We start from the raw sequence: 25,842 nt of genomic DNA on the forward strand, positions 1-25,842 counted from the left end.
CAACCCCAACCCCAACCCCAACCCCAACCCCAACCCCAACCCCAACCCCAACCCCAACCCCAACCCCAACCCCCCAACCCCAACCCCAACCCCAACCCCAACCCCAACCCCAACCCCAACCCCAACCCCCTAAAATAATTTAAGCTTTTCAATGAAATAGAAATACAGATAATCTAGAAATTTTGTAGAATAAATTAAGAACATATTCATACAGAATTTACAATTTCACTTATTCGAGCTTCATTCGAGAAGATAGATAGAACTTTTTTATTTATTTTAAGATTTTATATTATTACATAAAAATTAATTAATTATTTATTAGAAGAATTAAAGATATCAAATTTAATTTTATTATAAAATAAAAGAATATGATTAAGATTAGTATAGGATAATACAGGTCTATTAGTGAGCCATATGTCACATTATTTGGTAGCAATAATGTAGAGTTTGAGTTAATTTAAGACCAAGATGAACTCAGCGTTGTTATCAATCAACAAAAACTAACATAAACCAAAGATATTATCACCTCAATAAACTAAAATTTTGATAACTTATTTACTAACAAAGTTAACATTATCAACTAAATACCAGATGTTTCCGAATAGATAATAACTGCATATGATCACATCTTAAATGGTTAAATAGATGAGGATAGTATTAAAAAAATTAATAACTATTTGAGTGGCTAATTCCTCTAAAGTTCGTCATATTTGACTGTTTATGACTTTTTACTACATGAATTAGCCTAAACTCTTTCACACCTTAATAGGCCTTTATACGAGAAATTTGAAAATATAATAGAGTTTATTTCTAAATTTGAGACTACTGAATCAATTTAGCCATGGATATTCAATTAGACATTATTTTTGAAGCCTTTTTCTAAGCATGTGAAAAATGTTTACAATGAAATAGAAAAAATAGCTAGTAAAAATTTAAATACATTTGCAGACTTCGCAAACCTTGAAAACTGCTCTTATCATTTTAAGCTTCAGCTTAAAAATGGAGAGGAAAAGGTCTATACAGATCACATACCTTTTAGTGTTTCACCAATTTTAGTAAATTAAAATTACAACAAATATTTTAGCAATTTAAAAATTATACTTTTTTAGATATAAAAGAAAGAATTTGATGAATTTTATAGTAAGACTTAACTATGGAATGAACTCATTGATAAAATGTCAAAAAATTTTGAATGGGCAAAAGAAATATTTAAAAAGTAAGTTGATTTTGTTTAAAGATTTTATTTTAACTTTAAAATGATAAAAAAAGCATGAGTGACCCTCTTTTATAAGGATTTTTAAAAATTGCAGAAAAGGCAAACAAATCAGAAATAACTTAAGTAAGCTTCAATTTTTTAGTGAAATAACTTTATTTAGCTTTTTATTTGTTTTTTTAAGAAAATACAAATGGGTTTAATAAGGAATGATGTACTTCACAGTGCTGTAAAGCATAAGTGGCTTCAAGTTGAATATAATACAATATCTATTTCTTTTGGGTATATTGCAGAATAAGTGTAATCACTCTAAAGAACAATAAAAAATTCATATCTCAAAAGTAAATAAAATAAAAAGCTATGAAAGGAATTAATATTTTTTAAATCAATATAGACTTCTTCGAAGAATATACAGGCCTTTAAGGAAGTAGTGTTGCTGTAGTTGTTGAGGGTTTAAAAAATGCTTATGATTTATATGATAAGCCAAATAGCTAAATTTTAGTTGTTGTTTCAGGATTTGAAGGTAATAGCTATGATTAAAGATATCCAGAATATTTACTTGCAAGAGATCATGGTATTATTTGTAAAAGAAGAACATTTGAGTAGTTAATTGAATAAACTGAAGTTAAAGATGATGGAACTATGTTAGTGTAAAATTTAACATATCTATTTATTAAAAAATTAACTTTAATTTTAATTTAATATAGAGAAGGTGATGAAATAGCTGTTATATACTATCGCACTGGCTATTCTCCTGATCATTTCCCAAATGAGGTACAAAAATATAATCAAACTTAAATATTTAAATATTTTTTTTACAGGAAATATGGAAAATCAGAGAAAAGATAGAGCTCACTAAAGCTATAAAGTGCCCATCTGTTAATATCATATTAGTAGGATTCAAAAAGCTTTAGAAGACCTTATAAGAAGCAGGGTAGATGGAATAGTTTTTAAATAAATAACAATGTGAAAAGATAAAAGAAAATTTTGCAACTATTTATGATTTTGAAGATGAAAGTAAACATGAGGAGCTTCTAAATTTGGCTAAGAATGAACCATAGCACTATATATTGAAGCCTTAAAGAGAAGGAGGAGATAACAATATTTATGGAAAGAATATTTACCCTTTCCTTGAGAAGCTTACCCCTTCAGAAAGAAAGAATTATATTTTAATGGAAAAAATTATTCCAAAGCCTTCTATAACTTTCATGATTAGAAATAGAAAATTAGAAGTTGCTCCTTCAATTTCTGAATTAGGAATCATATCATATTTCATTTCTGATAGCTAAAAGATTATACACAATAAAGCTGGTGGTTATCTAGTCAGGACAAAGGTAATTATTTTGAATACCTTAGATTTTATAAATTGAAAATATTTTTTATTTTAAAGAGATACTTTGATGATGAAGGTGGTGTAAATGCTGGTTATTCTGTTATTGATGGGTTAATGATAAAAAAATAACAAGATTGATTTAAATGAAAAAATAATATGAATTTTTATATTTATTAAAAAAGATACGTTGGTATGTAGATAGATAGATAGTAAGGTACATTATATAAAGCCTTATTTAGTACTCTAAAAAAAATGAATTTTATAATATAAATTGATTATATATTTATTTGAAAATCCTTTAAAACTAATTAACTAACGACTAACTAACTAATTAACTAAATATATACAGTAAAAGTAATATGTAGATTTATTAAATTTTAATAGCTTTTCATTTCTTCTTCTTCTTGCCTTTGCCTTTTTTTTTCTTCTTCTTCTTTTTCTTTTTAAGTTTGAACTTTCTCTTCTTCTAGATTTTCTTAAAGTCCATTTTGATTTCTTTACTAATTAAGTCTTGTAATGGTATTCTCTTTATAACTTTATACATTTTGTAACACTCAAACAATTTGCGAGCACCTTTTCAAAGATTATTTTTAAATTTGAATTAAAATTAAATAACTTTATGAAATTAATTTTTACCATCATCGTAAATACCATTCTAGTCTAGATCATAAATTTGAAGACTATTGTTTTTCATCATAACTTCGCATATCTTTTCAATAACTGGGATTTCTTCACTTTCTCCAAATTAATTGTTTGCAACAATCAGCTTTTAGAGCCAGTTGTTGCATTCTAAGGCTCTAAATAGCTAATAAATACCTTCATTTCTTAAAAAGTTTCCTCTAAGTTTTAAGGTATGAAGAGAGCTATCTACATAAGCTAATATTTGTTGAAGATATTTAGCACCATTAGAATCTATATTACAAAAATTCAAAGAAAGCCTTTCTAAAAAAGGGTTCATGCACAGACCTTTAGCTAACAATGCTAGACCTTTAGTTCCTATGTTATTGAAGTCTAGCTTAAGCTTTTAAAGCTTCACATGGAGAGTATTACCTACTGTTTTTCCTAAAAATTCACAGCCTTTATTTATTAAAGTATTTGTCAAAATAAATTATTTTGTTGGAATGGCAGAATATTCAATAAACTAGGCTAATAAAAAAATCAATCAATCAATATTTTACCAACAAAAGTTATTTCATTATGAGGCAAATTTAAAAGCTTAACACACTAACCTTTTTCCATATAGTTGCAAATATACTAAACCCCTTCATCCTGACATTCAACTTTTACTAATTTTATGCTTTGAAGGTGCTTATACTTTAGATCTGCTAAACTCTCCATAATAGCCCTAATGCCTAATGGTTGCAAAGGATCAAATAAATGAAGCTTTGATATATTTATGAATTGATTTAGATAAACTTGTTTTAATTACTATAAGTTATCATACTTTTTTGACATGATCTTAGTCATCCAGTGCTTCTTCTATTTTTTCTCTGAACTATTTGCAAGAAGTTGCTTGCAGAGCTTCGCATTTACGGCGATAAACCTTAGGAAGCTACTCAGTTGAGAGATCCTCCTCTTCTGGTTTCTTCTTCTTTTTACCTCCAGCCTTTTTAGACATTTTTCAATAAAAAGTGCGGAGTTTCAAAAAAATAACTTGTGATTATTATACTTTTTCTTTAATTAGTTAAATATTTTGCTTTATTTATGATTTATTACAATATTATATATTTTTTAATACTTTTTCATATCTAAGCAATTTAATTAACATAATAAATTAAATTATTCAATCAAAAACTTAAATCTCCGTTGGCTATTGGTAGGTAGGTAGGTAGGTTGAAATAAATGAATGGATGGTTTAATTGATTAATTGATTCTTATTAAAAAAGGTATGCGTGCAACGAATAACAAAAGAATATTAATTAATTTGTGTTTATATGGATATAAAAATTTTTGAATTATTTATTATTTATTATACTCTTAATACCAATAGTATTCTAACAAATAAATTAATTTCATTAACAAAATCAAAATTTATTATAATTTAAACTTTTCCCTCTCATTTCAAAAGTCTAATTTCAAGTAAAATTTATGAATACCAATTAGCAATATGTATTACAATTAGGCAAAACGATATTAATTAATTAAGCAAACAAAAATCATAATATGCTTTGGTTGTATTTTCTTATCTTTTTTACATCTTGAATGTGAGCAAATTTTAGAATCAAGTTTACTGTTTTTAGGTCAAAATAAAAAAGAGATATGAAGACTGTATTCAAAGCAAACAAAATAAAGGCACAAATAGAGTTTGCGTTTTAAATAGCTAATTAATCAATTCTAAGATAATGACCTTAACCAGCAATTCCAGTAAAACCATCTATTTTAAGTTTATAATATTTTAAATTTGAATAAAAAATTTATAAAGCATTACAGAAGACAAAGACGATTACACAGATAACGAAAAAGGCTATTCTAATTTAGTAAGAATAGGCTATTTTGATCATCTTTGGTACTGTTCTTACCATGCAGTACATATATATGCATTAATATAAGAAACTAGCAACAAAATATAGATTTAAAAACATACAATCCTCTGATCCTAATAAAATTTTAAGTTTTAATATTAAAAATTAAAATTAATTTATAAAATAAATTAAAATATTTACTAATATCTAAATTGGTAGGCATAGCAGAAGGTAGTATAGAGAATACAAAAATGGAAAGTTGAGAAAAAATTCCTATTAGGCAGTTTATAAGTTAAGCATCATTATAATGTTATTTGCTTTGTCTCCACATTAAATATGTTAGAATGTGATTAATTACTCCTGTCACTGAAGTCAAAGCAATTCCAATCTATTTATTTTTTTTGAAATATTTTTAAACAATAGCAATATCAATGAAATATATAAAGAAAGTATGTTAGTTTTTTCATTTAATTTCAAGATTATATTATTAAATGTGATAAATTTTTTTATATACCTAGAATATGTGCAATTATCTAAAAGGTAACTCAAGGAACTAAGGCAATAAAGTGTCTATTTTTTGTTTTCTTTATTGGAATTAATTTATTATTCCTCCAAACATAGTTATTCCACTTGATAAAAGGTAAATTATGGGTAAAAACTTTATATTAGTTCTGCTTTATTCAACTTATATATCATCAGTAGTTATATCTAATATACTATTAGAAATACAAGGCTTAAATATTTTTTCCCCATCTTTATCACGTTGGGAAACTGAGCTGCAGAAAGATTAAGATAAAAATGATGTCTATTCCTCATTTTGGAATAAATCATAATTCATATATTATTCAGATTTAATTTAAGCATCCTTTCTATAAAGTTGCTTAGGTTTGCGAGGAGCTTTATCCATTCAAAATTTTATTTTTATAACAAGTAATAATAGAAATTATTTTATTTTTATCTTTATTTCTACTATACTTTAGAATTAATATCCTTTAAGAATGTTTATTTTTTAGTTTCAATATTGCTCTAATAATTAAATGATAATAATTAATTATCTAATTTTGTTTTTGATAAAAAACTTACTCAAATCAATTTAATCAGTATCCGTTTTTGATTTTGATTATTTTAACATTAGTTGCTTTCATACATATAAGAATACATCAAGTAAAATATTTTTCATAGGTTTTTATAACATTTTAAAATCCCTAAAATGAAAATTTAGTTTTTATGAAAATAGTAATCAAAAAAAGATATTTTAAAAATCTTTTTAAATAAAATTTTTATTTAATTTTTTAATAAAACTTTTATTAATTTTTTAATAATAAAAAGATTTATAGCTTCTTTATTTTGTTAAAGCATCAATCAATTTTCAACTCAGATTTTATTTAAAACATTTTTAGAATTTACTCAATTAAATTAACAAATTATCAAAATTCTTTCTAAAATTTTATTAATAATAAATGATCGAAAGCATTTAATATTTAAATTTAAATACAACTTAAGAATTTTAAATTAAATTGAGAAGAAAATTATTACAGAAAGTTATTCAAATAAAATATTTTAAAAATATTAAATTTTAAATAAAAAATAAAATTGCTTTAAGATTATATTCAAAAGATTATTACTCAAGTCAAGTCAAAATTAAAAGAATAAGTTACCTTTTAAAGTAGCTATTGAAAAAGGTCAAACATAGATTTTATATTAGGTTTTTAGCAAATTAATTAATGGTTTCTTAGTTTATTTACTTTATTTTCTGAATGATTGTATTTTTAATTTATAATATTGCCTTTATAGGACTTGGAAGAAGGTCAAACAAAATTTTTATGTAAATAAATATTAATTAAAAGATTAACATCTTTCGTAAAATATAAATTAGTTGAAATTAATAAAAATGGATAAATTATTAGCCAGTTAAAGAATAAATAACTCCTTTGGGTGTAAAGCTATGTATTAAACAACAAATAATGATTATGGATAGCCATTTTTATAAGATAATAAAACTGTGCCAACTTACAATGAGCTTGTTGAGGCTTAAACTGAAGTTACAAGAGCTGAGAAACAATTAAAAAATAAAACAGTAGCAACTAAGTTTAGTGATTTAAAGGTAGAAGATGAGGATGAAATAATGAAAGAAAAGCGTAAGTTTGATAGAAATGTTATTGTCCCTAAAAAGTTCCCATTGAAAGAAGATTCTTATAAAGCACCTGAACCAGGTTTAAAAATTGGTAATCCTCTTTACATGACTGCCAATAGAGAATATGGTATGTTAAAACCTACAGCTTTCGAAATTCCAAATAGATTTTACCCTAAAGACAATACTTATTCAAAAAGTTTCCCTGGAATGCATAAATTCGATGGTCTAAATACAAATATAACTTTTTCAAAAGTTCATAGAGCTTTAGATGAATATTGAATCTGACTAAATTTTTAATGTAGCTATATATATTTTTAGAATTCATGTGCAAATAAATTATCAATTTAATTGTAAAAAAATGAATTCTTATTCAATATTTTTTAGATTACACCAACTCATCTAATAAAACAATCGCTTAATACTATATATTAAAATATTATTTTATTATAATTGTGTATTTATTTTTTCTATCATAAAATTATAACAATAAATAAATAAATGATTATTTTTCAGGTAACTTTTGCTTGTTTATCTTATAAAATTGAAAAATTTATTTCAGTTGCAACTTCAATATAATGCATTTTAACATGAACTATATTCTTTTGTTCTAAATTAATTCATTAATTAATTAATTGTGGATTTCATACAAATAATTCAATTCATTATGATTTTTTTCCTAAATTAGATTTAATAATTCTTTAATATGTAATCATGATTTTTAAATATCTAAAGCTATCCATCCATCCATCTACTCTTCTATCCAATATATTCATAATTTAAGATGTTAATATTTTAATTTTAAAATGAATGAATAAAAAAAATATGATTTTTTATTTCATTACTTTTAACATTTATTAGTATTTATTTTAACATGAAAAATTTTTTTTGTTCTAAATTTATGAATAATTTATAGATTTAATAAAAATTATTTAGTCCATTATAATTTATTTCCTAATTCGGATTTATAATTTTCAGCACATCGAAAGCTATCCATCAATTCACAAATCCATCTTTTAAGTATTAAAATTTATCTATAACGTATTCAAAATTTATCTATAAAGTATTCAAAATTTAATTAAGTAAATGCTTTCATTTTAAAATAAATAAACAGAGCATAAAAATGTTTAATTCAGTATTTTTTAATATTTTATCTGATAAAAGTAAATAATTTTTATTATTTAATTAAGTAATTCAAAAATTTTCAAATAAAACTCATATTATTATCAAAATACTTTAAGATTTTTACTAATTAGTCAGTGAATTATAATTAATGTGGTTAAATTAAACTTCATTTAATATTTAATATTTTATAATTAATTTACATTTATGAAGTTTTATTGAAAACATATAAATAAAGCTTATTTTTTCATGATAGATAATATAAAATAATCTAGGAGGCTGATCGATTATTTTAGTTCTATAAAAAAAAAATTTTAATTGATCAAAGTTTACAGTCAGTTAAATTTTTGGAAGACGATTATATTATTAAAGAAATATCCATGGTTTTATAAAGTATGTCATTTACAAAAATAAAGTTGATTGCCTTAACTTTTTTATTTGAAATAGGAAAAGACAATTTCGTTAAGAGATAAGAATTAGAAATTTCTATTTGGCTTTATTAACAAAAATTAAGTCAATAGTACGAATTATTTACAAAAAATTACGCATTTATACTTATCTTTAACTAGTAATAATAGTATAGTTTTTAATATAAACAATTTTTTGAGAGCTATCCTATGCTATTAATAGTTCTATCTGGTACATATTTCGGCTAAAATATTCTTATTTGCATTGTTTAAAGGTTATATAATAGATTCTATCATCAAATTACTCCATTGATAAAGTAAAAATTAGTTCTTCAATACAAAAATCCTTATTTTGCTTATACTTATCTATATACAATTTTATACACAATTTTTTTATAAATAAACATAGAAGATAATTGAAGGATAATAAATAGCATTTACAAGGAATGGAAGGATTTTAATTAATAAAGTAAATAATGTCAATAGCTTCTCATACAGAATAGATTGAAAAAAGATATGCATTCTATCTATCTATCTGTCTTTCTTTCTTCTTAAAAATTAAAAAAATAAAAAAAGTATTCCAAGGATTATTCTTTAAATAGAATGACCAAAAAATACATAAAATTAAAAAAAATATAATCATAAAAAATTAATTAAAGTATAGTTCAAAAAGACAGCAAGAAACTTGTTTCTTTAACTAATAAAATAATAAAACCTAGAAAGGGAAAGTGTGATAGTTTTTCTTTGAAAATTTGAAAAAATGTTGAGCAAGGTAATCAAGAGAGGATTAGGATATTCAAATTACTATATGGATTTGGAAAAGCAATATGGCTGCAGAAATTACAGCCCTCTTCCAGTTGTTTTAGAAAGAGGTGAAGGTGTTCACGTTTTTGATGTTGAAGGTAAAAAATATTTTGACTTTTTATCTGCCTACTCTGCCGTTAACCAAGGTCATTGCCATCCCAAGATCCTTAAGACCTTTATTGAGCAAGCTTAAAAAGTTACCTTGACCTCTAGAGCTTTCTATAATAGCAATCTTGGAGAGTGTGAAAAATTCTTATCTGATACTTTTGGCTACCAAAAGGTACTATTGATGAATTCTGGATGCGAAGCTGGTGAATCTGCTATCAAATTCGCACGTAGATGGGCTTACACTGTTAAGGGCGTCCCAGATAACTAAGCTAAGGTAAAAAAATTTTAAGTTTACTTTAAAAATTTTGGTTTTTTGAAATGAAATTTTTCATATTTAAATCAATTGATTAAATTCTTATATTACTTAATTTCTTATTACTTCTTAGAAAGCATTATATATTTTTTATTAAATAATTCATAAATAATTAAAATCTGTTATCCTCAATATTTTTTTTGGATGTTAATATATTTTTAAAGCAAATTAATCAATTAATTATTTTTTTATTATAAAATACGGCAAATTGTATTGACGTAATTTTTGTTCTTTTTTTGAAATTATTTGCTTAATAAAAATAATCAAATAAATACATACATAAATATTGATTATAAAGAAAATACTCTTTTCTAAAATTAAATTAAATCTATTTTTTCTATATTTTTCAAGGTAATTTTTGCCAAAGGCAATTTCTGGGGTAGATCTATTGCTGCTTGTGGTTCTTCTGATGATCCCTCCCGTTTTTACAAATTTGGACCTTTTGGTGGATTAGGTTTTGATTTGATTGACTTTAACAGCGTAGAATAACTTGAAGCTAAGCTCTAAAATGACCCCAACATTGCTGCTTTCTTTGTTGAACACATTTAAGGAGAAAGAGGTGTCATCCTTCCTGAAAATGGTAAATATAAATGCTAATATTAATTATTAATTTTATTTATTTCAAAAATCTATCTTCTTTTATATTAACTTATCATTTTCTTTTTATTATAGGATACTTCAAGAAAGTTAAAGAACTTTGTGACAAATACAATGTACTTTTGATTATTGATGAAATTTAAACTGGTCTCGGTAGAACTGGTAAGCTTCTTTCTCATCAATGGGATGATATTAGACCAGATATGGTTTTACTTGCTAAAGCCCTTACAGGCGGTTTCTATCCTGTTTCAGCAGTTTTAACTGATAATGAAGTTATGGAGTAAATTAATCCAGGTGAGCACGGTTCTACTTATGGAGGAAATCCACTTGGTTCCAAAGTTGCTGTAACTGCCACTAAAGTAATTAAACTAGACATTTTTATTTAATTTCAATGGAATTAAATTATATTTTTTAAAATTAAAGGTTATTTTAGAAGAAAAACTTTGTGAAAACTCTTTGGAAATGGGAGAAATATTCCTAAAAGGTCTTAAAGATATACAAAAGCCTTTCATTAAGGAAGCTAGAGGAAGAGGTCTTTTCTGCGCTTTGGAATTCCATGAAAGTACTAAGGTTACTGCAACATAATTATGTTTAAAACTCAAAGAAAGAGGTCTCCTTGCAAAGCCTACTCATAACACTACTATTAGATTCTCTCCCCCTCTCGTTATTAACAAACAACAAATTGAAGAAGCTCTTGATATTATTAATAAAGCAGTTAATGATCTTTGAAATTTAAAACATATATATTATTTGTAAACCTATATTCATTCATTTTAATGTTTATTCTCTTTTAAATATTTTGGTATTTTAAAAATAATAAAATAAATACATTATAAATAAACTATTTACACATTTTATTATTAGACATAATAGTGTTTTTCATTCTATAATTTCATCTTTTAATACAATATACTGTAAATGCTCATTAATTAAGTCGTATTTTAATTAAGGCATTTTTTTCTTAAATTTTTTATTTGGCACTTTTTTTTGGGCAAAAAAGATACTTAGGGAATGCCTTAATTAATGAGCATTTACAGTATTTTATAAGTGTTTAATTTTGTTTAGCTTTTTAAGTTATTATTTTGTATCATATTTAATGTTTCACATAATCGTATAGCGACATTTATTCAATGGCTTAAGGATACTCTAAGCAAACTTGACAAAACAATCACAAATCATTTTTGATTTTATATTAAATTATAAGTCTATACAAATTATAAAGCTATAAACTGATAGTTAATAATTCATCTATCTATCCTCCAGGTTAAGTTTTGAAAAACAAATGATTGTAATTTAATTAAATTAATTGCTTATTGGGTCATTAATTCAAGGGATAGAAAACAAATTCAGCAAAACAATCTATGTATTTGCTTACAATTCTAATTAACAATTGAATTTTTATTAAAACATAAAAAACTTATTTTTTAAATGCTTAAACAATTTAAATTATTGGTTTAACTTTGGTTTCAAGATTCACAGAAATTTAAATTTTTGATATTTTAATCAAAAAGAATAAATCTTTTTATTTTAAGTAGCAATAATTAATTGCTCCATAAAATCATAATTGAATCACCTTTTTATTTTTATTTTTTAATAATACTTAGTATAAAATTGCTAAGAAAAATGTAATTAGCAATATATTTTTAATATTATTATATATTTTGCAAGCAGCCATAGTTTTATATTCTGTATTTTATTTTGGTAAAGTAAATTCAGAACAAATAAATATAATTATTTGTTATTATATACCGATAAAATGTATAAATCCTTCCAAATTTAATAACTAACTATAGATAAATTTTAATCATTAGTTAGTCTGATTTTGAATATGGCTATTTATTTTTAAACAATTTTATCATTATTTTATGTAACATTAAAAGTTGATCTGGATATTTTATGGTCTTTTGAAAGATTAACTTTTTTTATTTTTTACCATAAATTATAAACTTAATTTTATATTTAATCTATATGACCGATTAAATTTATCATTTCAATAAAGATTTTCAAATCTTTAGTGCGTAACGACATAAATTCTGATACGTGATATACTATGATTTGTAAATGCTTGTTGGTTAAAATTATTCTTTGAAGTATTTCTATTATACAAAAATACTTTCCTATTCATGCAACACTAAATAATTGAGCTCGTATAGCGAAATTATTTTTAAAATTTACTTTTACTTTAGCTACTATAAAACATATTGTTTGTATTTTTCATCCATAGTATGTGTTTATTATACAAAATATGTCAAAGATTTTTTATGCTCTGTAAGATTTAAACTTATTGTTGATTTTTAGAAAATTAGCAAGAGTTATAGTTTAAAAACAAGGTATTCATATTTTAGAATATAAATTTTAATGTATTTAATTAATAACTAAATACATTTTATCCGAAAATAATAATACTATCCTTTTACTATGAAAAAATGGAAGATTAATCTTATTATTTTAATTTCATTCAATTTATTAAAATGAACTTAGAATATACAGGTTTTTTTAGCATTTCAATGAATATAATATCATAAAATATCAAATTTTAACAGCTAAATCATAGATTTATAGTGACATATAGAAATTAATTTTGAGACATTTTATTTTATAAGTGAAGGAAGTATACAAATATAAAAACTTCAAAGAAAAAATTTTAAAAAGTTATAAATAAAAGAAAGAGTTAAGCTTGAAATAAATACTAAAATAGCCAATAAGTAAATTAATCTAAGAGATTTCATAAAAATTTAATTCATAATCTCTATCTAAACAGTTTTTTGGATAAATCAAATTCTCTCACTATTTAACAAATTAATATTTAAATAAGTATGTAAAATTGTAAGGTTTGGGATACTAATTATTAGACATTTTTATAATGCAGAATCATTTTATTAGCTAGGAAGTAGATGAATTTCATCAATATATACTATAAAATTTAAAAGAACTTGTATAAATTTAAGCATATAATGAGCCAATAACGATAAAAAATAATTTTAAACTGTAAATTAAAATCCATTTTTTTATAATTTTAAAACTAAATAGGGATGTAACATAATTTAAAAAAGATTAAATTATTTACGATATTTATAAATAATTTTTGGTTAGCTGAATAAATTCTGATTAATCTTTTATGAAAAGGCAAATTTAATCACAAAACAAAGAAGATTTATAACCATAATTAATGATAGTTTCTATGGTATGTTTCGAATAAAAAACTTACCATTATCAATAAGATTAACCATTAAATAGCCATATTTCATCAAAAATATGATTTAAAAATAATTTAGAAAATAAAATTTTTATAAATCATTTATAAAATATAAATAAAATAAATATCTTAATCTTATTAGGAAACAACAAAAAACTTTGACATAACATATTGCAATTAGCTATGACTGAAAATTGTCAAAATATTCCATCTCTTGCTGTAATAGATTTCTAATTAAACAAGGACAAAGAAACTACTTCAGCTATCAACAACCAAAAGGATGAGCCTTAATAAGAAAAAATGATTTTAAATACCTTTAGATTTTGGTGTTTATTTTTCCATTCAAGCTGCTTTACTTTCTTCTCTGGATATGTCACTGCAGAGTTCAACACTATGTTAAATCATCTACCACACATTTATGGCTGGGATGATAGTGAAAAATCAATGTATAGCAACCTTTGCAACTCACTTCCTATGCTTGGAGCTGCAAGTATAGCTTTTTGGAGTGGAGAGTTTGCTTAAAAATTCGGAAGAAGAAAATCCCTTATGTTCTTTAGCGTTGTACTAATTATCGGTAGTATCTTGACACTATTTAGAAATACTCCATTATTAATAATAGGTATGCATGCATATTACATTCTATTCTATTTTTGATTACTTCAAAATTTAATTAAATAAATAAAACAAAAAATCAAAATAAAAAAATGAATAAAAAAAATGGTATTAAAGAAAATTATTTTAATAAATAGGAAGAATACTTCAAGGAAGTACTTTTGCCATATTTTCAACCGTCTCACCTTTATATAGCCAGGAAGTCTTAGTTACTGAATATCGCGCTAAGAGTGGTACTTTAATTAGTGGATGTTAAGGTTTGGGAGTATTAACTGCATTTTTGATGGTAAATAATATTTTTTACATAAAAAGCTGTTTATTTATCTAATTAATTAATTATTTATATATTTATAATTAGGGATTTGGATTACCATCTGATCCTGCTGACACTGAAAATAAATTTTTCTATGTTCCATTGAGCTTACCTGCTATTTTAATGGCCATTCATCTTCTTTTGTTCATATTTGTTTTCAAGGATGAGACACCAACTTTTTACTTACTTTAAAAGAATGACTATTAAAGTGCTTAGAACTTCTTCTCAAAACTTTATGGTTAATCTTATGTTGAAAGAGAAATGGAAGCTATTTCAGCAGTAAAGAAAGAAAATGAAGAAGTCGATAAGTAAAAGAAAATTAGCTTTTGCGACTTATTCAATTAGAAATATAGATATAGAACTCTTCTTGCATTAGAATTAAATGTAACTTCGGTTTACACAGCAGTTTCGGTACTCTCTGTTTATTCTACTTAAATATTTGAGAATAGTTATTCAACTAATGTAGCAACCATGTTTTCCATAGCAACTACTTTAGGAGATATACTATTACCTCCTCTATCTAACAAGATTATTAATTGGTTTGGAAAAAAGAACTCTTGCATATATGGATGCTTTGGTCTGATTCTTTGTGAGTGTATTTTTAGCGGTCTAGGATTTGCTGGACAAGAAAAGGCTATGGCTTTCTTCATTATTATTCACAGATTGGTTTTCTCTTTGACTGTTGGACCATTTAATTGGAGTAACTTAACTTATATTTTTTGTTTTTACTATTTAAAGCAGAAAAAATATTTTGTCATTTTAATAGATTTAAAACATTTTTTAATTATAATTTAATTAATTTATAGGTTATCCATATGAGATATGTCCTCCTGAAGGATTGGGAATATATATTATGCAGTTTTATGTCCTTATGTATATTAGTTTATACACTTTCCCTTTGCTAGTTTCATCATTTGGATTAGAAGCTGCATTTTTAGTTTATGCTGGTATTATGCTAATTAGCACTCTAATTAATATGAAATATGTGCAACATATTGATAACTGCACTATTAAAGATATCTAAGATATGTTTGATTTACGTAAAATAAAAACACTAGTAAACTTAAGCGACTATAATACTTCTCCTTCTCACAAAAGATTTAACCGTAGAAACATGTCTTCTAAACCACCAACGATTGTTTTAACTTCTCTTGCAAATATTAAAGACTGTGAAGATGGAGAAATGCCAACCAATTCTAATAAATAAGCAACTGAATAAAATATAAATGGTGGAAGTCCAACAAACAAACTTCATAATTTTGAAAACAGCAATAACAGTAATACTGGTACTTTTATTTTTAGTAGCTCTGGAAGCTAAGCTTACCTGAGCAATTCTCCTTTACGCTAGAGTCCATTAAAAAGAGGAAGTAAAAAATAAAAATCTGCTATAATCATGTAAAAAGTAGTCAGCAACAAGCAAGATCTAGAGGTAGTTTAAGAAGTAAATAATGAGTAATTAAATAACAAGCTGGATTAATCTTAACCAGGCTAAACAAACAACAAATAAGAATAGTAATAAGAAGGTACAGTTTTCGATAACATAGCTTAAGTAAGAAAAGTAAGCAAAACAATTAATATTCCTTAAACTTCAGATAGATAATAATAAGATGCCATACAAGTTATATAATAATAAGGAGAAACTTCTACAAACTAAACTGATAAAATAGTTAAATTTTAAGAATAATCATGAATGAAATGCAATTTTCTTAATTGCTCTTTAACAAAATACATTATAAATATATTTTAAGTTACTGTAATTTGAATTTTAATCAAGTATAATCTATATTTAGTAATCATTTATTAATTACTTTTATGCCAAAAACTTTAATTTCTTTCATTTCTAAAAAATTTATTTCTTTTGGTGTTATTTGCCTCTAATTTATTATATACTTAATTAATATATTCCAAAAATGTAATAAATATTATTCCAAAAACAAAAAACCCAATAAAATAAATCAAATGATCAAATACATTTTAAATCCCTTCCTTCACACTCTGAATTTATTAGTTTAAGATAGAGATAAGATCATTAATATTTTAAAAATATTCAAATTTTAAATTGCAAAAAATATTATTTGTGTTTATCCCTTTTAATAGAAAACCTAGCTATAATTTTTGTTAATAAAATGCAATTTTATGCTTTAAAGTGTTAATAAAATATATTTATCTTTTAATAAGTTATTTTCAATTTAGCTAAAAATAATATTTATAAATTTCAAAGAAATATGTTTTTTTTAATGCAAAACAAATATTTTTAGGAATTTAATTAGGCAAGAAGGCCATATATTTATTTAATTAACGAAAAAATATTATCAAAATATAATAATTAAAAATTAAAAAATTTTATTTGATTTAACTATTTTTAATTAAAAAATAATAAATAAATTAAATACTTTTAATAATTTAATATTAATTTAAATAGGATTAATTTTTAATTAATTTCTAAGATTTATCTAAAAAATTTGTAAATTTTTACACTATAATATTGAAAGGTGGTCATAATAATTTAAAAAAACTGTGATCTCAAGCATGAATACTTTGTATTTTGAAAATATAATCTTGTGTGTACATGTTAATTTGCAAGAAATTAAATATTTTTTTAAAAATAGAAATATAAATTAAATAAAATTAAAAATATTTTGAATACAAAAAATCTAGATTCCTTCAACGTTTTATAACTAGAAAATGTAACATGAAAATATATATCTTTAAAAAATATTGATATCTATTTGCAATTTTAATTCTATAGCTTTAATATTTTTTGCTATCTTTTAAAAAGCAAAATGTAATCTTAGAACTAAAAAAAACATAAATTATTATAAATAGATTAGTGTTTATTAAATTATGATTTATTGACCTGCTTTTAAATTGTTTATTTTTTCTTTATCCATTAAATTTTCATTAAAGATTATTAAAAATTCTTACTTTTTCCCATATTTAATATATTCAATCCTTGGTTAACTATTTAAAATTATTAAACAAATCAAAAAAATATACATTCAAAAACTCTAAAACAAAAAGAAAGAAGGAAATAAATAAGCTATATAGACTTTGATATAAATTAGCAAGCATAAATTAATATTTAATAATGAACTTTTACTAAAATTCTTATATGAATGCTGGATATGCTTAGGGATATGATAGCGCTAGTATGAAAGGTTAGAATATCCCATAGATATAATGTTCTCCATCGTTTGTGATGTAATCTCCAAGTATTCCTTGTATACAATTTCCTGTTACAGTTAATGCTTTACCTTAGTAAATACCTTACCAACCTTATGTAATGTACACATAAGTTCATCCTTATCCTGGTTATAATTAATTTAATCCTATGTAATATCAGTATCCAAATATGGTATGTAATAGCTAACCGCTTGTTTAAATGTTCCCTGTTAACAGCAATCAAAACATTCACATGAATTCATCCTCCTAGCAAATCATAAATTAGAACTACTAAAATTAAGTTAAAAGTGAATATAATTTATCACCTTAAGATACAGATACAAATAAATAATGCCAAAACTACTCAAACTATGAAAATTAAGAAGCGAGTTAAAGTGAAAAAACTAGTTAAATAACAGAAAATAGTAAATAAAATTATATTTTAGAAAAAGAACTTACAACTTTTTCTGCATAAAATAAGACAAACTTAAAGTAAAAATAGAAAGAATAACAAAAAATAAATAATATTTAAGAAGCAATTTAAAAGACACCTATACAGTAAAATAGTAAGCAGACTAGTGAAATAATTATAAAACCCTAGATTTTTACAGGAGTATAAAATGTTAATAGTGTAAAAATCAATATTATGAGTAAGGATTCGAGCTAGAATTCTAAAAATACAAATAATTAACAAGGAAAATAGGAAGAGAGTAACTAAAATGGCTAAGTTGTATTTAAATTATCCTCTAAAGAAGTAAGTATCCTCAAGCAGCTATAAGTAGTTAACATTTAAAATGCCTTTAAAAATATACTTAAGGGCTTTACATAACATGTAAATAATTGCTTTGATCACATTTACGTATACGATTATGAAAATGAAGGAAATAAATAAGATGAAGAATTAATGAATATCAAAAGAATCGAAAATCCCTCTTAGCAATAAAAGAAAATTTTTATATAAAAGTTCAACAAATTTATAAAGAATAAAAAATGTAATAATACATCAATTAGATAAATAATAGAAAACAAATTATACTCTTCTGTACTCAAAGACTATATAGTAAACTATTCACCAGGTTGGTTAAAGTAAAGCTCTTTTTAGAGCAAAGAAGATATTATTACAGTACTTGAATTTTTTAAAATGTGTTGCGATAATCCTAATTTATTGCTATTTTTAAGCAAATAAAATGATAAATTAATTCCATCTCCTTCAAGCGATGATTGATTGAATAAATCTAATTAGTCTAGCTAAAACCAGAATTTTGTTTTTATATAAATAAAAAGTCATTAATAATATAGATATATAAACGAAATTAATTAATTAATAATGATGTAATTTATTTTGCTGATCTAAATATTTGTTAATTAATTAGTTAATTATTTTTTCTAAAAAAATTGCGTAATAATTAATGTAAACATAATATTTCTAAATAAATTCGCATTAAATAAGTTTATAATAAGGAAAAACTTTCTAATTTTAATTAAAACTTCTAATTAAAAATTAGTGTATTAAAAGAAAAATAAATGAAGTTAAACGGAATCCACAATATCCTCAACAATAGTATTTATTTATTACATATCCCTTAGAAAATTATAACTATTACTTTTGGGATATGGATATTTTGATTGAATCAATTAGTCTATTAAGTTATTTTAATGATATCTACTACCTTTTAATTAAATCTTTTTTGAAAAATTAAGATTTACAAATAAAAAATATGTATTTTTAGATAAAGAGTTATTTAAGCTACTACTATAGTTCAAGATAAAGAAACAGTTTAAAAGGAATATTCAATATATAAAAAGAATTTAAATGTGACATTCAAATTTAAAAATAATTTAAATTGAAATAATAAATTTAAAAACATTCATTTTGTACAAGATAAACTGTAAGGAGTGAAATATAATTTTGAATTGTTATCAAAAAATAACATAGAAATTTTTAGAATATCTCAATTTTTATAAAAGAATTTAATAAATACTATAAAAACACTATTATGAATAAAAAAATTAAAATTTAGCTTATTAAACTCTATGTTTTAATAAATATCTAATTTTAACAATAAGGCTTAACTTTATAATAAATATGAATTAATATATATCTATCTTATTTAACAAATATATAAAAACTTAAAATATATACATCTAAATTATAAATATGATAAAATAAAGTAAAATAAACCTGTTAAAATTAAACTTGTTTTTGTTATTTTTCAACTTGCAATAATTGTTACTTTTTTCTTTGATTATCTTTTATGTAAATTTATGGGTAAGCTAGGAGCTTCAAGAACATTACTAGGATTGCTTTTAGTATTATAAACTTTGAAGTTTTTCATGCAATCGAATTCAAGTAGGCTACCCTAAACGAAGTGCCTATGCTAACTTTCAACATAAAGAGAGCTTATTCCAGGTATTAAATTACTTTCAGATTTACTGTAGTAAGATTATTAGTCTAAATTCATAGAACTAAAGTTAGTATTGTGATCAGGAGAATTATCAATTAGTGGTTATTTTGGGATATTATTATTTGTTAAAACTAGCTCAATTTTTGGTAAAACCAATTCGTAACTCAAATCCTATTAAGATTCTGGATTTTCAGGTGCATTTGGAACAGCAATCACTGGTGCCTATGGGTTATTTTTGAGATTTTATTTTGTCGCAGATGTCGTAACTAATATTTTAGTGTTATCTTTATATAGACAATATGAATATAAATTCTAAATAAAAATTAAAAATTTATGTTTATTAATAAAGTTTAAAATGATCAAATATATAAAAGTTTCTTTTTAAAAAATAAAACAGTTTATAATTTTTTAGAGGCATGAAATTAATGCAATAACTGAAGCTATTAAATGCTTACCCTAAGAGATATTTTACTGAGGAGTTGATACTTTTGGTGGAGGAGTTGTAATAGAAGCAAATGATGCTCTTGAATCCATTCTTTAAGTAGGAACAGAGTGTTCAAATTTACTTCTATAAAGACTTGAACCGCTTTTATTTGTTTTGTTGGTCTTTTACGTACCTGTCAATAAAAAAATTAAAACATCAAGGATACTGGATTAAAATATTTTTTAATGAAAATATTCAATTTTATTTTACCTCTTGTTTTTTATGATTTGAGAGTTTTATCTCTAATTAATGATTCAGGCTTAGAAAATGAGCTATCACTGCTTTCTTTTCTTTTATTAGATGAATCAGCTAATTATTCTATTTTTTAGATATTTTCAACAGGAGAGTCTTTTTTATTTGATGAGCGGTTAGTGTTTTTATGCTTGATAAAGGAATCATTAGAATTTTTTGTTTGGGCACTATCTTTTCTTCCTTTGGAATCCTTTATTTCTTTTAACATCATATCAGCACTATCTGTAGAATCCTATTTAAAATTACAATTTATTTTCATTTAAGTTAAATTTACAATATTATATAAAATATTTAAAATGTTTACTTTGTGCTTTACTTTTGAAGATCCAGCTTATCTTATCATAGAAGATTCATTCAAAGTATTACTTGGTTTAAAGTTTGAATTAAAAGGTTGTGGTAAATCTAAATTACTGCCAGGACCACCATGCATATGCTACTCATATTCCTATTAAATTTTTAATTTTAATCAATTGAATAGTTAAATTAAAACCTTTATTTTGTTTGGTTGAAGTTTTTTAAAAATTAAAATAATTTTTTTACCACTTTATCACTTAATATTTCTGTGTTTGAGGATTGCTAATTTGCACTTGTAGCTGACTAGCTAGATGGAAGATAATCACTATGATTACTTTATCCAGGATAATATTTTTCTATATAATTTGATATCTCTTCAGCATAGTCTTCATGAAATTTTGTTTATCTCTAAGTGATAGTTAAGAATGAATATTTTTTAGTTTATTTTTTCCTGTCAAAAAATTGCTAGCGCTGTTGTTTGTAGTTTGAAGTTCTTGTCTAATTAAATTTATATAAAATTTATTAATTTATTTATATTTATAATAATAAAATACTTAAATTATTCTTGATTTTAAGGGATAAAAATGTGTCAATTTGCAATAATTAGCAAGATGGCCAAATTTTTAACAGCACCAGCAGCGAGCATTTATGCATCTATAATTCTTTTTAAATATAATTTCATCTCTTAGCATGCACATCATCTCAAAATCCTCTTCTAAATTTAGTTCATTCAAAAGATCTATAAATTTTTATCTATCTATTTTAACAATTGTACAGAACTCAGTACACCTTGCTGAGGCTGAAGGAGGTAAGCTTGTAAAAAAGCTTATATCTCCAAAACAATCCCTACTTTTCAGAAGGGCTAATCTAGTATAAGTTTTAGATGGATTTACAGCATGAACTTTTAAAGATTTTTATTAAGATGATCTATTTGAGCTAATTTACTAAGATTACAAAGAGTTTAATATTTATGAACCAGAAAGATACAATTCCGCTTTCCCAGAAATAATAGCATATAGAGAAGGCTGAGATTAGTCACCTTCTTAAAATATAATTTCACCTGGTTAATAAGAATGTTCTTCGATAATTTTATAAATCTGTTAATTTTTTACAAATGAAGAATTAAAATATTTCTAAATATAAATTATTTTTTTTCAAAGAGTTTGTTCTGTTTTCAAAGAATGTCAAAAATTATCTAAAATTAATTTTATTTTTTTTACATTGTTGATAGTTGATTTTGAAAATTTTTTAAGCATAGGTTAGAAGTATGGAACAAAGTAACTTTTAGTAGAATAAATTAAATCAGATTTTAAGTCATTTGGTAATTTCTTTAAAACTAGTTCTGTAGAATGTAAAGCTTTAATATTTGCTTTCTTTTCATGTAAATACTCTAAGTAATTTGCAACTCTTCCTCTTATGCTTCCCGATACATTCATTTATTGCATATAGTGACTAACATGCCTTTTTTCTTCTAATAAACTTTAGTCTTCTTTGTCGATTTTCTTGAAGGAAATATATACTTTTAAAATATAAATGATAAAATAAAATTATTAAGCTAAAAAATTAATTAAATTTTTTAATTTAATTAAAATTCTTTTTTAAAGCTAATAATTTAAATTAAGTTACATTCATTAAAGAAGTAGGCAAATAAAATTAGTGAAAAAAATGAAGCAATTATAGAGAATAACTATTCTAATCTGGTTTAGGGAATTTGAGAAGATTGGCTAGATAATATAAGAGCAGCTTGTAGTAAAGATTATAAATATCTTGTCCATACAGAAGGATATTATATATGATTATTTGAAGTGTTTGGATATAAATTTTATCTTTTTAGCCATGAATTTTCGCTATCATAATCTTAATCTATTTCTATCAGACTTAAGCCCTAAATTATTATTTTTTCAAAAATGAATTATATTCTCAAAATAAAAAAATAATGAATAAATATTTAATTATTTTACATGATATATTATTCCAAAAAAATGAATAAAAAGAATGTAGCAAATCAATAGCTTAATAAATTATCTTTTAACATAGTTTGTATTTGTGACATTCCAAGACAGCCTAATTCTTTCTAAACAAAGTCTTACGCTAACAATTTTAAACAAATACAAAATTGAAAAAGCTAGTTTTATTCCAAAGTTTAAATATTCTTCTGCTTAAGCTACCAAAGGTATAAAGGGTATTAAATCAAAAATAAAATACCATTTTACATAACTAAATTTTTATTGAATATATTTACTTGAATTGAAATAATATTTTTTATTTAAGAATTTTTACCGATAAATAATGTAATTCAAATCTGATTGGTATTTTCCTTTACAATAATATCCAGTGATTAAATTTTTAAATATATCTTATAAGAGCACCACAATTAAAGTAGGTCTCATCCAAGAATTATTTATTATATTTTACTCATTATATATACCAGAATTCAAGAATACCTGAATACTGAGTAAAATAAAAGCTAAGAAATAAAAAATAATTAAAGCTGCATCCCAAATTAAAGAGAGAGTCTAAATAGATTAAAAGTAAAATTTTTATTATTAAATGTTTCACAATAAAAATATTAAAATAATTATTAATTAGATTTTAATTTAATAATGAGTAAATAATTATGTAGATCAAAATGAATAAATAATTTAACAAATATATTTACATGAGAAGGGTTTAATGTTGGTAATCTTGTGATAAAGCAAATGCTTTTTATTATCTTAAATAGAAAGGTCTTTGATTTTTCATCAGAAGCAACAGTTACATCAGATGCTAAATCATTAATTAATCTATACTATTCTTCATTTAGTTAAACTTCGTGTTATATAGTAGCACTTTCGATTTTGAGTAAGTTAAACATTCTCTTCAACGATTATCTTAACATCTCCCTAATTGAATTAGGTTCTTATTTCAAAGTTAAATTATCCTCTCTATCAGTATAATTGTAATCATATAGCTCATCGTAATCTTAATTTTTAAAAGACTTTTTATCAAAAGCTATTTTTTGCATTGATATGTATTTGTCTTAATTATCTTTGCTTTCTTCATCATCTTATTTATCTTTTATAGTAATCGTCTTGTTGCTTTGTTAAGCAATTATTTAATGTGTGCCTTAATTCGAACTATAATAATCAAAATCAATAGATTTATTGTTGAATTTAGAAGGTGGGTTTAAATGGCTACTACCAACTCCTAAATGCAGTTCATTTAATTAATCACTACCCATATTATTTGAGTATGGACCTAAATGTTTCATAGGATTGGAGTCGCTCTATATATTCCTATTACCTAATTAATAAAATAATCCATAAAACTTGAGTTTACTTTATTGAAATATTTTTATATGTATTTATGTATTTGTGAAGGTTTAATTATTGAGAATATAAGCCTAAATAGCGTAAATAAATAAATATAAATTAAAAGTATTTGTCATAGTAAAATAGAATTTACTCTCTGAGATGTTAGAATTTCTTGAATTTTGAATAGGGGATATAGCAATTTTATCAAATTAGATTTAAAGCAATGACATAGGTTCATTTTAAGCTACTTGCTCTTCTTCTTCAGCTTTTTTAAATTTTATTTTATGTATGCTATCAATATTCATTTAAGATTGATTAAATTAAATGCGATATTGTTTAAAGTAGTCTTCAGGATCCTTAGAATCTGCTCTCTCAAAGCTACCCAGCTAAGGAGAAACATCTAAATTCATATTGCTGAAATAAAGTTGTTAGCTTTGTAGAATTTTTTGTTGAAATATAATTTGTTAAGTAAATTTAGCTAGATGTATTTGTATTACCTAAAATAAATAAGATAAGTAAAATATAAGAAATATTTGTTTCTTTATAACTATCTAAATCTTTTTGTTAATACCATCCACTAGTTACTAAAATTATTAATCTTTACTTTTGTAATAATAATTTGATAAAAATCTTGAGCAAATGCAACAAAAAAACAAAAAAGAAAAATTATTAATCTATTTTAATATTTTAATTCATTAACTAGGCATTATAATTTCATTTTCTTCAATTTAATTAGAGAACACTAGTTTACCACATAATTATTCACAATTTTATATTTTATCTATTTGCCATCAAATTCTCGAAAACAAAATATCAAATTTATTTTTCTTATTTATTGTTTAAAAATTATAAATATAAGTAAGTAAGTATTGATAATTTAACTATAATAAGATTAAAATTATAATAATTCTTTTTGCGTTTAAAAGATAAATATGAACAAAAAGGTTAAAATAAAAATAGCTTGGGATTAATCTTATATTTTATTCTAAATAAAAAAACATAAAATTTTTGGGTGCTTACTTTATTTTTACCACAAAAATTATGACCTAAGAATAAAGAAAAGAAATTTTACATTGGCAGTTAAATTATTAGATATATATAGAAAAATTATTGAATTTGATTTTGAATATCTGCGTATATATACATTTATGAGTGTAAATAGCTATTATTTTGCAACAAATAGCTGAGAAATAATAAGATCAATAAATATTACAGAATTTTAAACATTTTATATAAGTTTTTAATATATTTTAAATTAATTCAACTAAGCTTGAATTCTGTTAGTTAAGTATTAATATTTAATTTAATTTATTACATGTATCCTCGTTTAAAGAGAATATT

At 23.3% G+C, this 25,842-nt stretch overlaps 8 protein-coding genes across 8 annotated transcripts; 5 read left to right on the top strand and 3 right to left on the bottom strand. All coding sequences in view use genetic code 6, as the record gives it.

Moving 5' to 3' along the window:
• Nucleotides 1-368: 368 nt before the first annotated feature.
• On the top strand, nt 369-2,684 carry TTHERM_01049360 (eukaryotic glutathione synthase, ATP-binding domain protein; the record flags this gene model as incomplete). Its single annotated transcript, XM_001025531.3, has 8 exons — nt 369-1,055; nt 1,110-1,216; nt 1,270-1,339; nt 1,398-1,554; nt 1,608-1,863; nt 1,921-1,987; nt 2,035-2,547; nt 2,604-2,684. The coding sequence occupies 8 exons, from the start codon at nt 369-371 to the stop codon at nt 2,682-2,684; spliced, it is 1,938 nt and encodes a 645-aa protein (XP_001025531.1).
• A 250-nt stretch (nt 2,685-2,934) lies between these two features.
• Nucleotides 2,935-4,164, bottom strand: TTHERM_01049350 (hypothetical protein; the record flags this gene model as incomplete). Its single annotated transcript, XM_001025530.3, has 4 exons — nt 2,935-3,119; nt 3,183-3,623; nt 3,725-3,929; nt 3,991-4,164. The coding sequence occupies 4 exons, from the start codon at nt 4,162-4,164 to the stop codon at nt 2,935-2,937; spliced, it is 1,005 nt and encodes a 334-aa protein (XP_001025530.2).
• A 538-nt stretch (nt 4,165-4,702) lies between these two features.
• TTHERM_01049340 (transmembrane protein, putative) lies at nt 4,703-5,915 on the bottom strand (the record flags this gene model as incomplete). The annotated part of the gene is made up of 4 exons (XM_001025529.3): nt 4,703-4,920; nt 4,975-5,142; nt 5,210-5,396; nt 5,523-5,915. The coding sequence occupies 4 exons, from the start codon at nt 5,913-5,915 to the stop codon at nt 4,703-4,705; spliced, it is 966 nt and encodes a 321-aa protein (XP_001025529.2).
• A 984-nt stretch (nt 5,916-6,899) lies between these two features.
• TTHERM_01049330 (hypothetical protein) lies at nt 6,900-7,421 on the top strand (the record flags this gene model as incomplete). The annotated part of the gene is made up of 1 exon (XM_001025528.1): nt 6,900-7,421. One exon carries the CDS (start codon nt 6,900-6,902, stop codon nt 7,419-7,421), a length of 522 nt encoding a protein of 173 aa, XP_001025528.1.
• A 2,007-nt stretch (nt 7,422-9,428) lies between these two features.
• TTHERM_01049320 (ornithine aminotransferase) lies at nt 9,429-11,219 on the top strand (the record flags this gene model as incomplete). Its single annotated transcript, XM_001025527.3, has 4 exons — nt 9,429-9,854; nt 10,245-10,473; nt 10,566-10,849; nt 10,914-11,219. 4 exons carry the CDS (start codon nt 9,429-9,431, stop codon nt 11,217-11,219), a joined length of 1,245 nt encoding a protein of 414 aa, XP_001025527.2.
• Nucleotides 11,220-13,869: 2,650 nt separating this feature from the next.
• On the top strand, nt 13,870-16,301 carry TTHERM_01049310 (MFS transporter; the record flags this gene model as incomplete). Its single annotated transcript, XM_001025526.1, has 4 exons — nt 13,870-14,305; nt 14,436-14,584; nt 14,657-15,311; nt 15,418-16,301. The coding sequence occupies 4 exons, from the start codon at nt 13,870-13,872 to the stop codon at nt 16,299-16,301; spliced, it is 2,124 nt and encodes a 707-aa protein (XP_001025526.1).
• A 1,398-nt stretch (nt 16,302-17,699) lies between these two features.
• Nucleotides 17,700-18,998, top strand: TTHERM_01049300 (hypothetical protein; the record flags this gene model as incomplete). The annotated part of the gene is made up of 1 exon (XM_001025525.3): nt 17,700-18,998. One exon carries the CDS (start codon nt 17,700-17,702, stop codon nt 18,996-18,998), a length of 1,299 nt encoding a protein of 432 aa, XP_001025525.1.
• A 988-nt stretch (nt 18,999-19,986) lies between these two features.
• Nucleotides 19,987-24,911, bottom strand: TTHERM_01049290 (cyclic nucleotide-binding domain protein; the record flags this gene model as incomplete). Its single annotated transcript, XM_001025524.3, has 12 exons — nt 19,987-20,462; nt 20,634-20,795; nt 20,873-21,146; nt 21,219-21,359; nt 21,455-21,706; nt 21,763-22,305; nt 22,429-22,727; nt 22,835-23,093; nt 23,170-23,425; nt 23,489-23,724; nt 23,868-24,490; nt 24,653-24,911. 12 exons carry the CDS (start codon nt 24,909-24,911, stop codon nt 19,987-19,989), a joined length of 3,780 nt encoding a protein of 1,259 aa, XP_001025524.2.
• Nucleotides 24,912-25,842: the final 931 nt, after the last annotated feature.

Source organism: Tetrahymena thermophila (genome assembly GCF_000189635.1).
Source record: "Tetrahymena thermophila SB210 genomic scaffold scf_8254199, whole genome shotgun sequence".
NCBI lineage: Eukaryota > Ciliophora > Oligohymenophorea > Hymenostomatida > Tetrahymenidae > Tetrahymena > Tetrahymena thermophila.